The sequence below is a fragment of the Etheostoma cragini genome, chromosome 6, assembly GCF_013103735.1.
Source record: "Etheostoma cragini isolate CJK2018 chromosome 6, CSU_Ecrag_1.0, whole genome shotgun sequence".
Lineage (NCBI taxonomy): Eukaryota > Metazoa > Chordata > Actinopteri > Perciformes > Percidae > Etheostoma > Etheostoma cragini.
Genome location: NC_048412.1, coordinates 14,345,261 through 14,362,408, shown reverse-complemented (window position 1 = coordinate 14,362,408; position 17,148 = coordinate 14,345,261). Strand labels below are relative to the sequence as shown.

General features: G+C 40.3%; 1 protein-coding gene across 2 annotated transcripts in view; it reads right to left on the bottom strand.

Moving 5' to 3' along the window:
• kmt2bb (lysine (K)-specific methyltransferase 2Bb) overlaps positions 1 to 16,212 on the bottom strand; it is a 31,022-nt gene extending 14,810 nt beyond the window's left edge. The window contains exons 1-18 of one of the 2 annotated variants that reach the window (XM_034875350.1): positions 15,845 to 16,212; positions 14,179 to 14,257; positions 9,569 to 13,105; positions 9,287 to 9,468; positions 8,977 to 9,096; positions 8,456 to 8,642; positions 7,890 to 8,121; positions 7,731 to 7,798; positions 7,383 to 7,640; positions 6,750 to 6,856; positions 5,718 to 5,831; positions 3,768 to 3,881; positions 3,402 to 3,548; positions 3,209 to 3,301; positions 2,994 to 3,111; positions 2,776 to 2,889; positions 2,356 to 2,540; positions 2,078 to 2,179 (exon numbers count right to left, since the gene is read on the bottom strand). In XM_034875350.1, coding sequence (XP_034731241.1) covers positions 2,078 to 2,179; positions 2,356 to 2,540; positions 2,776 to 2,889; positions 2,994 to 3,111; positions 3,209 to 3,301; positions 3,402 to 3,548; positions 3,768 to 3,881; positions 5,718 to 5,831; positions 6,750 to 6,856; positions 7,383 to 7,640; positions 7,731 to 7,798; positions 7,890 to 8,121; positions 8,456 to 8,642; positions 8,977 to 9,096; positions 9,287 to 9,468; positions 9,569 to 13,105; positions 14,179 to 14,257; positions 15,845 to 16,150 — 6,063 coding nt within the window. In that variant the 5' untranslated portion in view covers positions 16,151 to 16,212. Of the gene's footprint in view, positions 1 to 2,077; positions 2,180 to 2,355; positions 2,541 to 2,775; positions 2,890 to 2,993; positions 3,112 to 3,208; positions 3,302 to 3,401; positions 3,549 to 3,767; positions 3,882 to 5,717; positions 5,832 to 6,749; positions 6,857 to 7,382; positions 7,641 to 7,730; positions 7,799 to 7,889; positions 8,122 to 8,455; positions 8,643 to 8,976; positions 9,097 to 9,286; positions 9,469 to 9,568; positions 13,106 to 14,178; positions 14,258 to 15,820 lie in introns of both variants that reach the window. The other variant, XM_034875349.1, reaches the window with a different exon arrangement.
• Positions 16,213 to 17,148: the final 936 nt, after the last annotated feature.

Below are 17,148 nucleotides of genomic sequence, written 5' to 3'. Positions count from 1 at the left end.
ATCTGTGTCTGGACCCACACAACATGGACAAACACTTGATCTTGTTTTAGCATATGGTCTGCCTGTTTTTAATCTAGAGATATGTGACGCAGTGTTTTCTCACCATTTGCCTATATTATTTGAGGCTGCTCCTTCTTATAATGCAGTTAAACCTTGCGCTGCTAACCAGCAGTGTCGCATTATTAACCTTTCCACTGCTGTTCAGTTCTTGGCTGTTTTCAGTCTGAATTCCATTATTGACTCACTTCTAAATACCGCGCAGATTGCCTGTATGGAGGTGTCCACTGCTATGTGGTGAAAACTTCCTTTGCTTCTTTATTGAAAAGGTCACTTTGATTAGGGCTCAAATCTCACCTTCAGCGTATGACCCTCAATCTCTGTCCCCTCCCCTGCCGTTTTTGACCAGTTTCAGCCTGTGACTCTTTCCTTTTTACAGGACATTATTGGTAACTTGAAGCTTAGGTTCTCCAAATGATGCAGTCCCTCCTTGACTATTTAAGGAGGTTTTTCCCACTTTAGGACCACCTGCAATTGCAGTCATTAATAGCAGTCTGTTCTCAGGTGTGGTCCCTAAACATTTTAAACATGCAATTGGACAACCCCTAATTTAAATAACGGATGCGGTCCTTGAAAATATCAGGCATATTGCCAAATTGCCTTTCAAAAATTCGGGAGAAGATTGTGCACAGTCAATTAATGGCCTTTATGGAAGAAGATAATATTCTAGTGGTTTTCCAATCCAGTTTTAAAAATGAAGCACAGCACTGCTCCTCTTTTGTGCAGGGTCCCACAGGGGTCAGTTCTTGGCCCTCTCATTTTCTCTTTCTATTTGCTCCCAGTTAGTTCAATACTTAGGAAGCATGGTATTTCATTTCACTGTTACGCAGATGACAGTCAGATTTATGTGCCTCTTAAAAAGCTACTTATGTGTCTCGACTACATAGAGGCCTTGATGGCTCTGAACTTTTTATATTTTAATGATTAAAATATGGACGTGATGGTTTTTGGCGGCACCACTGAGACCCCCCTATGTAGATCTGGGTTCCTTGGTACAGCATGTTAAACCTTGCATCAAAACCTAAGGGTTAAAGTGGGCATGGAGCTGAAGTTTGACAGTCACATCAAGGCTGTTGTCAAATCAAGTTTCTTCCACTTGAGGCAGCTGGACAAAATAAAGCCAATACTGTCAAAACAGCACTTTTAGGATCAATTTTTAAATTCTTTTATTTGCTTTTAAAGCCTTGAATGGTCTTGCCCGCCCTTTCGTACCGACACACTCTCAGGTCAGATGATCATCTGCTTGTTGAATGATCTGCCTCTGCACGTTAAACAGGCCTCTTCTTTGTCTGTTTTTAAATCACGTCTTAAAACCCACCTCTTCTCTGGGGCCTTTGACACCTAGTGAGATGTCGAATTCATTTACCGCATTTATTTATTTAGTTTAATTGTTTTTATTGTGCAGGTATTATTTTTACTCGTGTTATAAAGTTAATTTTCTTTTTGTATTTTTTGAAAAGCACTTTGGTTGTTTTAAAGTGCTTAACAAATAAAGTTGGACTGGGTGGGAGACTGTATGAAATAAGTTTCAAAGCTCTCCCAAGCGCTGCAATACTCTCCCTTCTCTTTATTGAAGCCTCTATGTTTACAGGCTTATGGTGATGCGCCACGTGCTATAGATGCCACAAAAAAAAAAGTTTAGCACTGTCAATTTGTTTTGTCATGAATCCTGTGTGCAATTAACATTACACATAGTGAGAAAAAAAACGTGTCAGAGAATCGTGATACCAATTCTAAGCTAAAAAAATCGTGATTCAAATCATTCCTTAAATCGTGCAGGCCTAGCTGGCACCTATGCCATGTGTCCCCTTTTGAAAATAAATAAGTGGCTTTAAAACTACAAGTTGTTTAACTTTGGTCATCAGGATCATCATATGATTTCCCTAGTTTTCCTGTGTGGTTAGAGTTCACGCATATCCGAACGTCTTATTAGGTACATAGGATGAAAAATTACTGACTGTGAAAATTGTATTTGCTGAAGTACTTAAGTATTAAGACACTGAATAAAATGTTAACTTACCAACGTAGTATAAAGGCCTTTGTCAAACTTCTTGCCTACAGCTCGGAGGTCACAGGCTGGCTGTCCTTCTATTCCAATGTCAGGGTCAACCAACTTTTCACACTGCAGAAAAAACCAAAGCATATTTGACACACTGCATTTCACAAGTTTCAGTGCATTATGTAAAAGTTGCATAGATTCCAGGAAACTGAAACAAGCAGTCCAAGATAAACACATGATTATGTTTGTTATTTTTCATGTGGCTTTTGATTCATAAGAAAGAAAGGGGAGTCTTCTACCTGTGAGCAGGTAACAAGGTGCTGGGTAAGGGTGGAGGAGAGCAAGCAAGCCAGCACCTTTTCCACCCCAGCCCTGAGCTCAATGTACAGCAGCTCCCTCCAGGCACTGGGCTGGGTCACACTGCATGGCCGACATGAATATACGACACTCTCTGGCAAGCTGGACAGGATCTCATACAGCTCATCTGAAATTATTTTTTAAGAATTTTGCAGTGATGTTTAGTGAAATGCATTTCTAACCAAAACATTTGCACATACCAAGGGCTTGTCAAGCATGGCTTTGTAGCTTTTTTCTCCCAGCTCACTACATTATTTGTTATTCTGATGCCCTTTGTTGTCTTTTAAGTTTTGGAAATAAACCTCAAAACAAAAATGTTAAACACTTAAGTTTGACATGTCTTCACTTCACACTTCAGTCACCTGTTAAATCCTCACACTTGGCATGTACCCAGTGGTTACAGGTGCCACACTGCATCATCTGACTGTCGTAGTCATTGTCCTCATAGCACTTGAAGCAGATTGGACAGTAGTTACCTTATGAGAGAAAGAGACATTCAGAAAAGATTAGTCTCAACATAGAACAGTGATGTTGGTAGATGACAAAAGGAGTGACAGATCATTTATCAATTCCCCCTCACCAAGTTCATAGAGTTTTGAACAGTCTGGACAGAGTCCTTTGTCATGGTTCCAGTCAGTGTCCCAACTCTTGCCTGGTGTTACGCCACAACTTTTACACCTGATGCATGTCATGCAAACCTGCACAGAAACCAGCAGGTAAAAACAATCAATGAATTACAACCTCAGCTTGCTTAAACATACATGACTTTGTTTATTAAGAAACATTTAAACCTACCCAAGCTTTCCTCTTCTTGTTTTGCTTTGGATAGTTGGGACCCAGACAGGAAGTATGATAGCAGTTCTGACATCTTTCACACTCCAACAACGGCTGAGGGAGACAGGAAAAATGTAATGCTTACTAACAGAACTACAATAATACTGAGTAGCATGTATTTTATGACAAAACAGGTCAAAATAGCAGGCCGAACCTTTGAGTGCTTAGTTTTCCTGCCGCACACATGGCAAAACTTGCAGCGACGACAGCACCAGTTTTCCTTGTTATCTTCAGTGGGGCGTTCCTCTGGTTGAAGGCAAAACTGGTGGTAGGGCTCACAGCATACTTGGCAATACAGCATCTGCAAAAAGAAATTAACAAAAAGATGTTTGAATTTTAAAATTGCCCTCAAATTATATAGCGTTAATAGGAGATTCATGTTTTTTCATCTTCATTATTTTGTGTAATATTTCACTTTAACAACTGTAAGAACCTTGTCAGTCACGCTCAGCACAATTTCAAGAAGGACAAAGAAACAGATCAACAATTTCTAGTAAAATAGATCAAAAAAAGTAATTACCTCGTGTTGCCCTTTACTGGCACAAAGGAAGCAGACATAGGGTGGCATGAGGGATGCAGAGGTCAATATACTTAACCCACCCATATTCCAGACGTTGTCCAAAGCACAGTCCTCCTGAAATTAAAGACATTGTGTACACAACACTATTAACAGCTGAGAAATGTCTGCCCACAGTAATAGTAGCATTATACTATGTCTCCTGACCAATATACACTATATTGTTGTTTCAGAGGGGTGACTAAGTGAGCTGGTTTACATTTTAAGGTTCTGAAGGACGCTGTATGGTCAACTGTCTATTTTTATATAATATCTATGTTTAAATATGCCACCAAAGACATCAGTTGAAACACATAATTAACAAATAAACACTGACATCTAGTGGCCTCCAATAATAATGTTATGTAAACTAATGAATTACAATGGCTTTACTTTACTGCATGTATGACTTTGGGTTAAAAACCATGAATACACTTTGTTTGGAATTAATGTTTAAAGACAAAAAATGTACGTATAAGTCATCATACACCACATAGCTGTAGCAATCAGAAATGCTGTGGCTGTGATCACTGAACATCATCATTTAAAAGGAGCAGTGTGGAGGATCAAGTGGCATCTAGCGGTGAGGTTGCTGATTGCAACCAACTGAAAACCCCTTACTTTGCCCCTCCCATCCCAAGCATGTAGTAAAACTAGTGGTGAAAAGTAGATCGGTTTATAGCTTATACTGGTATTAATTTCCCAAATAATATAAATGTTTCTAATACTGGTGCATTGCCGCAGAGAGATACGCCAGACATAATTTGTGAATGAATTGAGAACGGGAGCCCTGTAAACTGTGTACCCTTCTTACTCATGGTAGTAACTTTATAATACAACAATTAATAAAGCACAACTTACTCTCTTTAAAAGGATAAAACACCATAGCACACACCAATTTGTGACATAAACAAAATTCTCACACTAGGAATTTTACATTTACAAATTTACACCGTGGGACAGCATGTTGGTTAACATTATAGCTGCTAGCTAGCCAGGTAGCATATGCTGACAGAGGCTCTGGTCACTACTGCACAAAAGTTAAGAGGATGAAGAAAGTCTGGAGATACACCAGAACAACGTATGCTCAGAAGAGGAGCCGCCTGTTGTTTCTAAGATTCTTGTTTCTAAAAAAATCAGACATATTTAGCCACTATTGTTGCCTGTCACGCTAACATTACTTGGATGCGCTAATGTTGCTCGGTCGTGCTTACGTTAAAGACCTCTCACTTCAAGCATGCAGTGGAGCAACATTATGAACGCAATTACAATCCACCTACGGTCTCGCTACAGACCGTTGAAAAAGACGGGTTCAGAGCAATGATTACACTAACACACTGGATTTTAATTTTGCTGACATTACATTACACATTATTTAACTGACGCTCTTTATTCAAAGCAACTTACTATTGCTAAGTATGTCAGAGGTTGCACGCCTTTGGAGGATGTGTCTTGCTCAGGGACACATTGGTTGATTTATCTCAGTGGGATTTGAACCCAGGTCTCCCGCACCAAAGGCATGTCACATATCCACTGCGCCCCAACCAAGATGTCTTGCCTTGCTGAAATATGTCCACCAATCTATTACCATTATTCAAACACCGAAGGAGGCTGACAGTGGAGCTACGTTCAGCCGCCCACTTTTCTACAAGAACCTAACTTACCTTTTGCCAAGGCAGTGTTTATATAACCATCTTACAACTATTTTGTTTTGAAAGGGAAACAATATTAACGTACCGTTCTAAGCTAAAGAAAAACACAACAACTTGGTTTCAGGTGATACACTAATGATATCATTATTATAATTATTGCATTCCATTTCTGCCAATAGATCCCCCTAAATCCTACACACTGTTCCTTCAAAACATTTGTTTATTTTACAATATGTGTGGTGTACTGTAAAACGTGACATACCTTGAAGTCAACCCTGATTTTGTGAGTAGGTTTAGAAGACTCAGCTTCTCTCTGCTCAAATCCATGGGCCAGGGCAGCTAGGACACTGGGGGGAGTCTGCTCAGATGAAAGACCCTGAGAGATGACCATAATATGAATGTAGGCAGGAATGGACACACTTAAAATGCTAATATACTTGCATTTCACTAAGCATTCTAATGGCCATGTATTATCTTTTAATTAAATTTCCTGTTTTTATAATTTTTCTTTCATCCACTTTGCAATATAGAGCAACTGTGGGCTATGGTGTACTTATAGATCGAGATTTACATACAGGTAACATCTTTATTGCATTGTCTCATTACTGAAGTGGTTGATAACTGCAGTGCAATTGCTGTGTTTATGTTAATTGACATTCATTTTATTACAGTCATCTGGGGGTTTGCAGTGAAGACTGCTTTGCTAAATGTGTGTTACTTAAAAGAAGACTACTGCGTCTTTCTTCCACTTCCTTGATGTAAATTAGATAAAAATTATTATGGCAGGCTACAGAGTATTAACCACATTAGTTGAAGAGTGACAGACTGAGTTTCCTTTTGCACAACTAAAACAAGTTTTGAACAAGCACATGTTCGACCGAGGTACGTTCATTTCTGAGTCTATTTTGCAGAGGCACCGCTATTGCATCCAGTGCTTTAGACCTGCCCAAGAAAACTGTGATTGGTTTACAGAAATGCCAGAGCACATTTTTTTCTCCCATCCCGGAATGCTGTGTGGACTAGCCAGACCCTCCTCCGCAGCGCTGTGGAAGGAGGTCCCATTTGGCGTGTTCTCAGAGACACTATTTGGCAGGCTTGTGTCAAAGGACTGTGACAATGTTAATAATTATTCAAACCAATTGATTATCAAAGTAGTTGATAATTAATCTTTGCAGCTCTAGTGTTGACATTTATTGTGTGACAGAGCAAATCAAACACAAAACCAAAATCACACAAATGCAAGTTGTGTATTCCAACCATGGTGTTTGCACTCACCAAATTCACAATCACTCACCTTCTCAGGTTTACGTCGAACATGTGGAACACGGTGTGAACTGGACTTTCGATGCCTGACTTCTTCGTCTGAAATGTCTCCAAGGAATCCATCCAGTGACACAAAGTCTTTAGAGGGCAGGAAAAAAACAAAAATATAAGAGGCACATCATACGGCTTAAAATAAACAACAAAAACATTAAGTTCAAAGAAATGCATTTGCAGTTTGTCTACAGCCCTACATGATATGTATGCAAATACAAAATGTGAGGTTAAGAATAAAAATATAATCCAGATTATGAAATAGGAAGAGCTGTAAGTAACAATGTTTACATTTGTCACTTGAGTCAATTTTCTCAATTAAATCAAATATTGGTTTGGTTTATAAAATGCCAGAAAATGCCGAACAGTCTCTTATTTGGTACGCAACTCAAAGATATTCAGTTTACTGTAACAGAGGAGTTAATAAACTAGCAAAACCTCACTTTTTAGGAAACTAGAAACACAGAATTTTAACGTTTTCCACAAATAAGGACTCAAACTGATTAATCCATTATCAAAATAGTTGGAAATTAATTTCATTGTTGACAACTAATTGAATAATCAGCTCTAGAATGACACATCTATGTCATCTGGTTTATGAATGTTAATTTACCTTGACTGAAACGGGACCCAGCACCCCTTCTCCTGGCTGGGGAGGCAGAGCTTGATAAAGCTTTGTCATCGAGATCAGAGTCGTAGTCCACCAGGTCAAAGTAGACTCGGGGTTTCACGACACGCTTTGGCTGTTTCCTTACTGACGGACTCTGACCATCACCCTGGAGACCAGATGGTGATTCCGCAGCACCCTCGTTCCCTTCGTCGTTACTTGAATGACCCCCGCTGAGAGAGGATCGCCGCCGCTTAGAGGCACCTTTAAAAAAAAGCAGCATGAAGCTGACGTGCTGAATTCTATAGAAGTATTAAAGCAACGTGAAGCTTGCACGACCAAATTAAAAATTACCTTTGGGTGCTGTTCTTCCACTTAGTCTACGTGCTTTTCTCTCTTCAATTTGATCACATCTCTTATACCTTGTGGTAAAAACACACAAACAGATTACTCATAATTTTGAAACACTTATAGGCTCCAATACAACTAAAAATAAAGTAGAGGTCAACTTACACACAACACTGCCGCTTGGTATTGGGACCACCAAACTTGGGTTTGTCGAGGCAGTTCATGCACTTGCCACAATCATCCTCGTGGTTGCAGCCTTTGCATACCCCGCACCTCCGAGAGCGATACCCAAATGGCCCGAGTCCTTTCTTTTTCACAAAATTTGACGGCTTCTTGACCTTGGTGACCTTTGGATCTGACAGCCCAGGGCTGTCTGATTCAGAGGGAGACCCAATATCTGCAACAATAGACATTCAACCATTAGTAAGTACCACAAGTAAACTAACTTTAAATGTAACAGTTTTAAACTAATCATTCATGAGACAGGGGTATATTTATTGTGGGGTATAGGTGTAATGATTCATATATTAGACTGATGCATTGATCGTAAATTATTCTGTTTCAAAGCATCCGTTTGTTAAAAGAAACCAATTATCTCTTCTCTGCCAGGGCTGAGAAGTTGCCATATCTACTACTAGTCCTACTGCTGCTGCCATCAAGTCATCCCATTAAAGTGTTGAGAAGTTTTATGAAACTAATCCAGATAAGTCTTCCCATCCGTTGACACCTACCTTTAGGGATGGCTGTAGGGGAAATGCCAGTTCGTTCATGCAAAGGCAAGGCGCTAAGTCTGGGAATGTCATCTGGTACCAAGGCTCGAGGCTGCCCCAGCACCACGGACGCAGCACGACACACATGCTTGATGCGCGGACCTCCTGCTCTACGGAACTCCTGGCACAGGGGGGATATGAGCTGCGGCTAGAAAAAGTATAATAAAAAATTCCGATCATAATAGAGGCGCTGATGTAAAGGGGCTGGAATTGACAGAGGACTCAATTATTTTCTTTTTCTTTAAAGTGCATTGTTATTACATCCCAAGGCTATAGAAATGAACATTCAATTGACCTGTTAAATCATTTTCAAAGTCTGAATCATTGGTCTTACATTTCAGTAAAGCACACTTTGCCCATGATAAGTTAGCAACTATGGCAGAAGGATAATCAACAACAATAAAATGATAAAACCAGAGGGATAATCATAGATTTGCAGTTGGGTTGATTTCCGCCTCGGGCCTATTGATTTGTACACTTACTTGTCCTAGAGGTTGCTCTGTCTTGACTGGAACATCAGCATCAAGCTTGACCCTCTGCTTCCTCCTTTGTCTCTTGGAGGTCACATCTCGAGACCTGGCGCCACTTGGACCCGACAACATCTACGGGGTTAAGAAGAAAAAACAAGGCATCAATACAAGCCTCAGAATACTACCCCCAAATCAGTTAAAAGAACTTGGGAGGTTTTCCTCATCTCGAACAGGTCCTATTACATAGACTCAGACTGTATCTAATAGTGAACAATTAAAGTGTACAATAACAGAGATCATGTGCTTGGGGTCATGACCTTACCCCAGATGACTTAAGCTGTTTCTGCTGGTCAATCTTAATGAGCTGGACCTTGGCTTTCCTGAGGAGATTGAACATTCTTTTATTTGCACCAGTGAGGCGCGCTCTTTGTGTAGCTCCCTTCTCCACCGAGCCAGGACAATTGCCTTCACCTGCACCTGAGTTCTGTTCTGACTGCAGCTCTCCTGTAGAGATAAAAGTAATATAGGCCATGTTATGGTCCATTATATGTAATAAAGCAAATGTCATTTAATATTCTGATGCTTTTTAAATAATTTTGCTTACCTGAGTGACGTTGGGCAGTGTCTTTCCCTGCTAAATCCTCCTCTTTCTCGTGCTGAAATGCAAGGGACTTGAAGTTCATAGTCCTAACACACACAGAAACTTTTCTCACCACTCCAGGAGAATCAAGGTCTTCTATCTTGAGCTTGGATTTGTTTTTCCCTGCATTTGTACTCCGTTGCCTAAGGCTGATGCTCATGGCCTCATCATCGAGTCCTTCTGCTAAATCAACAGGAGGCTGAAGAGGTTTACTCACACTCTCTGTCTCTGTTGTGTTTTTGCTCTTAGGAAGTCCCATCTGTGACTTCTTTAGCCTTTGATAAATCTTAAGGTGAGCCGCTTGTTTATTCAACTTGGGGGAACTGTTCTTTATCTGGGCATCCAGGATGTCAGTAGATACTTCTGTGGGCTTATCAACTGGTGTAGAAAAAAACAGATCCTCACATTTGTCCTCTGAAGTTTTGTCCAGTGTGTACACTTCCTTGCTCAACTCGTCTGGCACATGCCACTTGAAAGTAGAGTTCTTTAGAGACGACTTCTTTTCAATTTTGCCACTATTTCTGTCAGAAAATAGGCAGTCGGCTATATCAATGTCGTCATCTAGGTCCTGAGCTGAAAACAGATCGACATCCAATTGAGCTTCACTCAATATGTCTTCCTCGTCCACCGGCAGGATTGGGGATATTGCTCTGCCTGTCCCATCTTCTCGCCTCTTTCCTGGGCGCATTGGCAAGCCTAATTGTAAACCCTTCTTTGGTGAGTTTCTTCGAGGCAAGACCGACATTCCAGCGTCATCCATAAACCTTTGAGGGGTCTTGATCACACGTGAGGATCTAGCACTTACTACAGGCATAATGAAGTGCTTGATGTTTTTAACAAACTTTGATTTACCAGGCTGGGCATCTACAACATTGGCTTGCCCCCCATCAACTAATGTGTCTGTTTCTTCCTGCTTTAAACTATCATCGCCAACCCCCATTTCCATCAGCTTAGAAATTATTTTAGAATGTGGTTTGGGCCTTTTAGAACCAATAAAATGAAGGCCTGAAGGTCTCTTTTTGTACTTTTTATGTACTCCAATAAGTTTGGAGCTTGGGGTTGGTGTTATACTTGCTAATGGGGTGGAAATGTCACTCTCCCTCTCAACAATTTCTTGACTTTCAGATAATTTAAGTGGAGCAAATTTTCCATCTGTGCTCCTGTGCCTGTGTTTCTGACGCTGCCCGATTAAACTTTTACGCCTCTTTTTTACTTTTTTGAGCGATTTCTTTTGCCGGCGCGGTGCTCTTGGGTTACTTGCTTGACTTTCTTCCACCAAAGATGGTTGACTATCTATCAACTGAATGTCGGTTTCCTCTTTTACCGTTGGCGGTATCTGCTCTTCTTGTACTGCCACAGTGTCCTGTTTTGTTTCAGACTGGGTGCAATCTATTGTTTCTGACTGACTGACTTCTGTTTCTAAAGACTGAGTATCCTCCTTGAGCACAGACTCTGTGATAGTAGCTTCAACGGTAGCCAACTCTGTGCTGACAGCAGTTTCAGGAGAGACAGCCACCTTCTTCCTTCTAACAGACCTCTTTTTTCCCAGTTTATTATTTCTACATCTTCTAGGTTTGGAAGGCACAGGCATTGGTTTAGCCTCTTTGATCTGCGTTTCTACCTCCTTCTCCACCTTCTGTGGAGCATCTTCAACTGGTACTGGGGAGGGGTCATCCGCAATCTTTGAGGAAACCTCATCAGGAACTTCAGTGGAGTTTAAACTGGTCACCTGTGAGGGATCCTCCGCCAAATCCTGAAAAGAGTTTTTAGGAAGACCATGTGAGCTTGAATCTTCAGTTGATGCCTGAAACGTGTCTTCAACATGCGCCTGCAGCGTTTTTTCATCCTGTGGACTTGTTCTAAGCCTCCGTTTCTGAGTGGTCACTGGCTTATGACTGACAGACTTTCTTTGTGGTAAATCACAGCTTGGTGTCCTCCTCCTTAATCTCCTTGTTGGTGTGACTTGAGTATTCAGACATGATGATTTATCCTCATTAACTTCACTTAGATCTTTCAGAACATCCTCTTTCTTTTCAGACACAGGGCTAACTTGCTGAATTAAAAAGGATGGCTTTGAGCTTTTATGTTTCCCAGGAGAGGAGACCTTTTTGATCTGAAGAGGAGGAACTTTCCCGCAATCCGTTGTAGTCATTTCTTGTGGAAGAGTTTCATTCACATGTTCCACTTCAACTTCCACGTGTAAAGTGGACTTTTCCTCAACTGACACGTCTGCCTTGTTTTGGGAACCCTTCTCATTATTGTCTAAGCTTTTACTGTCTTGGGGGGGTGAGTTTTCCAATTTGAATTTTGTATCCATCACCTTCAAACTCTTGCTGACACTGGTGTCACAAAAGGTGGACTGATCCAACTCAATTATGGTCTCCTCTGTTACGTTGACAGCATTCTCAGACGCCTTTGTCTGACTTTCTTCCTTCATTAAATTTAAAGTCCAGACAAACTTTTTTCTCAGTTTTTTCTTTCGAGTTGAGTTTTTCCCACTGGCCTGTGCATCATATTTTGGGTTTCTGACCTTCAACAACTTTAAACTTGGGACCCGCATTTCCTCATTTTTCAAAGCCAAACTGTCATTGGATTGTACATCTAAAGGATCAGTCTCTTTTGACGATGGACCTTGGTTTTCAGGCCCTGTAGCATCCTTATTTAGCCTCTTGCTTTGCCTTTGTCTGCCACTTCTCGCTGATGGTTTGGTCTTTAATGTTTGAGAAACTTCTGGCTTTGATTCCACCAGAATGGCATCACTTTTACTCAGACTTTCTGGTCCGGCTGCACCGTCTGAGACTCTTTTAGTGACAGGGTTAGTGGCTCTATTGCTCCTACGAGTGACTTGAACTTCAGATTCTTGCTCGGTCACAATTTCCTTTTGCTTTAATTTCTTGGCATTCATTTTTGGCCCTACAGTACCCATCTCCTTTACTGTCTCAAATAGATCCGATGAATTTCTCTCTTTTACTTTTTGGTCATCAACCACAACTTTGGCGCTAGTCTGGCAGACAGGCTCGGTTGTCTTTGAAGCAGATCTCCCACGCCTTTTAGGTACAGTCCCCCCTCCCTTATCTTCTGTGCCATATTTATCCTCATGCGGTTCAGTTTTTAATTTGACATGAGCACTTGAAATCTGGTCGCCCTGAATGTCCTTGGCTTTGGGCTGATCCTGGATTCCTTTTATCTTTAACTTCTTTGCAGATTTTTTATGAGGCTCCTTTATGCTTTTCATTTTCTTTTTGGCCATTAACTTTATAGTAATCCTTGGTGCTGCTGATGAGGCTCCGCTTTTATTGGACTGCCGATCAATGGTGGTTTTTCCTTTCGAACTTTTCCTGCAATCCTTTGCAGGCTCTGCTTCAGGAGATAAGCAGTGTGTTTCCTCCAAAGATTTGACATCCTTTACAGGATCAGTGGAGGTAATATCTGCCTCCAATGCTAGCGTTTTAAGCGGTAGCTTCTCACTTTGTCGTTTAGATTTTGTGTTGACAGCATCACCTACAAATCAAAAACATTTTAAATATTTTAAAAGTTCACAGCTCTATCAGTGAATGCAAAACTGGGAATAGAAAACAACCCTTTTTCATATTGTGTTCAATGGTTAATAGAGGCCGACCAATATATTGGTGGACCAATATTATCATTCATTCATTCAAATCATTTATAAAGACAAATAAATGATTCTGATAAATGAATATTTAAAAAAATTAAATAAAAACAGACAAAACACCCTTCAAACATGTTATAAGTTTTGGCGTTGCGTAGTTTGTTCACCAGAGGGTGCTCTACAATGTCCCTGTTGGCAATTTAAGTCTGTATTGTTTTTACAAGAACTTGGATATTTTTTTATGTTTCTCTGTTCTGATGTGAGAATGAAACAAACAAGTTTATTTTTAAACTGCATTGTCATATTACTATTATTACATTACATACATCTTATTACATATTATTTTAGCAATGACTCAAATAACTACAATAACTAATGTTAGGGAAATCTGTTTTCGCTTTGTTACGTGTTTCTGGATTAAAAAAAATATACACTACCGGTCAAAAGTTTGGGGCCACTTACAAATTTCCATTTCACTCCATTATAGACAGGATACAAGCTGATCTGAGTGGGTGGCTGATCTTTAATGCAATATCTACATTTCCCTTTATCAGCAACCATTCATCCAATGTTCCAAATGCTTATTTTGTTTACTAATCTGATATTATTTTTAAAAAACTAACTAAGAAAACATTAAACAACCCTTTTGCAATTATGTAAGCACATAATGTAATCTGGAAACTGCTGCCCCGGTTAAAAAAAAACAAGGCAACTGATCTCAGCTGGGATTCTGTCTATAATGGAGTCCAATGGAAATTTGTGAGTGACCCCAAACTTTTGACCGGTAGTGTATATATTCTATATCGGCCAATATATCAGAATATCGAATTTTAAAATCAAGAAATGTTTGTATCGGTCTTAAAAACCTTCCATCTGCCGGGCTCTAATTCTTAATCCATACGTATGTGTTGTTTATAAATTACAACAAAAACTTCATGTGGTGCAGTAAAACAGTTTTCTTCACCTTTGGAAGGGTTTTGTCGTGAACACGCAGGTCCTTTGGAGACGTTTCTCTCAGCTTCAAATCCTCTGAAGTCATCTCCCTTGTAAAGGAAAAACAGATCATTAATACTTAGGTCAAAGTAACACCACTATGCTGGAGGTTGCCGAACCATCTGCAAAAATCAGTAACTAAAATGTTTAGTTAACAGCATTAATTTTGAATTTGAGATCATGGCATTAATTGTATCCAGTATCCACGGCACCTTAGATGAAGGAACACTGATGATAGCTCTGAAAGCTCATTAAAAAGAATGGATTCATGTTGAGCATAATTATTTGTTTATCAATACACCTACAATATATTTATCTTAGCATATTGGACCAACAGATATGTCAAATCATAAAAATGGTTATTTGGTTAAGAAGTTACAGCAATAACATCAACAGACAGACAATGGACAATAGTTTTAATTTTTCCACATTCAAAACAACTTTTTTTATTCATCTCATCAGAGTTGTAATACATAAAACATGGTTTGAGTCTGCATTAGTAACAATCTAAAGTGTGAACTATTTTGGGGGGAACGCTTCCTGAACTTTTTAATTATGGAGTTACGTGTAATCTAGATTATTTACCACCTCATGCAAAATCAGAAATGTATAACATTTGTATGACTCACACTTCAGCAGTTATGAGAAACTTCTATAATGCCTTCAAAAAACTGCAGTGAAAGGTAGCTAGGTCTTTAATTACGATTCCCTCCAAGTACTGTACATCTCCCTCATGCTTGCAGCTGTGACCCGAAAGCCTACAAATAGCTCTACTCTTATGAATAAGGATTATACATTAACGATAAACATTACATGTGTTAATCGTATGGAGCGGTCAGTTCTTAGAAGGGTGCAAATGACTTTGGCACACTTCTGCACCACCATTTAAAAATGTCCTGTTTGGTAACATTAGCTAGCAGTTAGCTATTTCCTTCTCTCGAAAGCATTTAAACTCACTTCTGTCTGCAGAACAGATAGCCAAAATTAAAAGTTAACATTAGTTTTCTGAGTTTTATATTCACGCTTAACTCGGGCGGAAAAGTATGGTCCCATAAATAATTGTGTGTTCTACCTTAGATAAACTAGTTAAGTAGGCAACTGTGCCCGCATCTGGACAGCGTATGAAAACAGAACAGTTAGCTGCTAGCCGCTGTGCAGGATACAGAGGCGATAGCCATCCCGTTCTTTGTGTTCGCTACTATTAGCTAGCTGCTACTCTGGCCCGATAACGAGCGGGCCATAGATGAAATAATTGCGATTCCTGTTTACAAATTGGCGTACTCACTCACTGGCTTATAAAAATCTACTTACAATTTTACGCTTTAATATTTAAAACTACATGCGAGCAATTAAGAGAACAGTGCTAATATAACTTCTCTGCTTAAGTTGTATTTTGCGTTGCGGCTGTTCATTAAATGTCATGGGAAGCTGCACTATGCTAACACAAGTTAGCATGCAATGTTAGCTTACCAAGCTTGAAGCTAACATTAGCCTAGCGAAGGGATGTTGACATTTCACCATGGTACTAACCTGTCACACTGCTGTGGACAGCACTCACACTTGCACATTTAACATTCACACAAAATATGAGAAGATGAAATAAAGATACTAACTCCTGGGTCGGTTTGGGACCTCACCTCTTCACTCCCACTAGAGCTGTATCCAGCCTGGCCAAGGGTCTGGTGGCTTGCCTCTATCCCAAGTAAGCGCAAGTGAGACTGGTCTTCGTTTAACGATAGAACCAGGTTTGCGGGCCTTGGCCCTCCGTCAGTCACATCATCAGCATCTGAGCTTGATCGCCCTAGTTGCCATCGCTTCTCGGAACGCAAACGACTGCGTGACGACCAAGGCCGACCGGGGAAACGACCTCTGGCCGTAGCGGTTCCACCTTGGCCTCCTACGGCAGCCGCGGTTGCTGATCCGCATCCCGCTGCCGCCATCATTGCTTCAACAACAACACACACCGACGGCTAGCAGTTCGACGAGAGACAAGAGGGAAGGCGCGAGCTGGGAGGGGGGAGCCGCAATGCTACAAGGGAAGGTGAGTTTTTTCGCTGAGGCTTCAACGGTAGGGGAAAGTGGGTCGACCTCTGGTGGAGATTGTAGGCCACTTGACATCTCTTCCTTCTCTTATTTTCGGCAGGCTAGACGCAACTATGGCGTATTGCTGCTCTCCATGGTCTGTAATCGCTATTTACAACTTATTTAATAATAATCCTCTACATCTTTTTATATACTATAATATTTTGTAAGTAGCCTACGCCATCAGTTTTTTTCAAGTTGTTCCAACTGTCCACATTCAATAGAGTGGAAATTAAAAAAGGTGTCTCCAGTTGCACACAGTTCCTTTGATGAGAGTAGCTACTTCCCACACTGAACTAACTTAACTGTTTCCACATCTCCACACTTTCCATCAGGATGTTTACCAATCAGAGACAGCCCACTCCTCAGCCCACCATGCCCAAACCTCAATCTGGCCTTGACATCTCCAATCAGAAATGTACATGTTACATCTCAGACCATGCCACTTCGCTAGGTACATATGAGCTCAACTTTAGTGATCGCATGAATTTAAATTCTAAACTAAACTTAACTCACTGATCAATTAACAGGTGTTTCCAGCCTACTTAAAAATCCCAAGGCTGCTGTTAATAATGTTTTATTAAAGAACAGAAATATTGTTGAGGTAAAAGTCGCCAAACTTCTCAGTACATGGTAGGGGGAATCTGGAGGCAGAAAATAAATAAAATAGTTACAGTTTGTTCGTCTTCTCTGATGATTAGTACCCTGGCTCTAACACATTTGCAAATACAGTAGATGGCAGTATATGCATCTGTGTTGTCACCAGAAAAAGCCAACGAGGAAAAACACGAAGAAGCAGAAGTCTAATTCAATTGTATAGTGTTTAATATGGCAAAATACAAATGTCAATTTCTTAAAA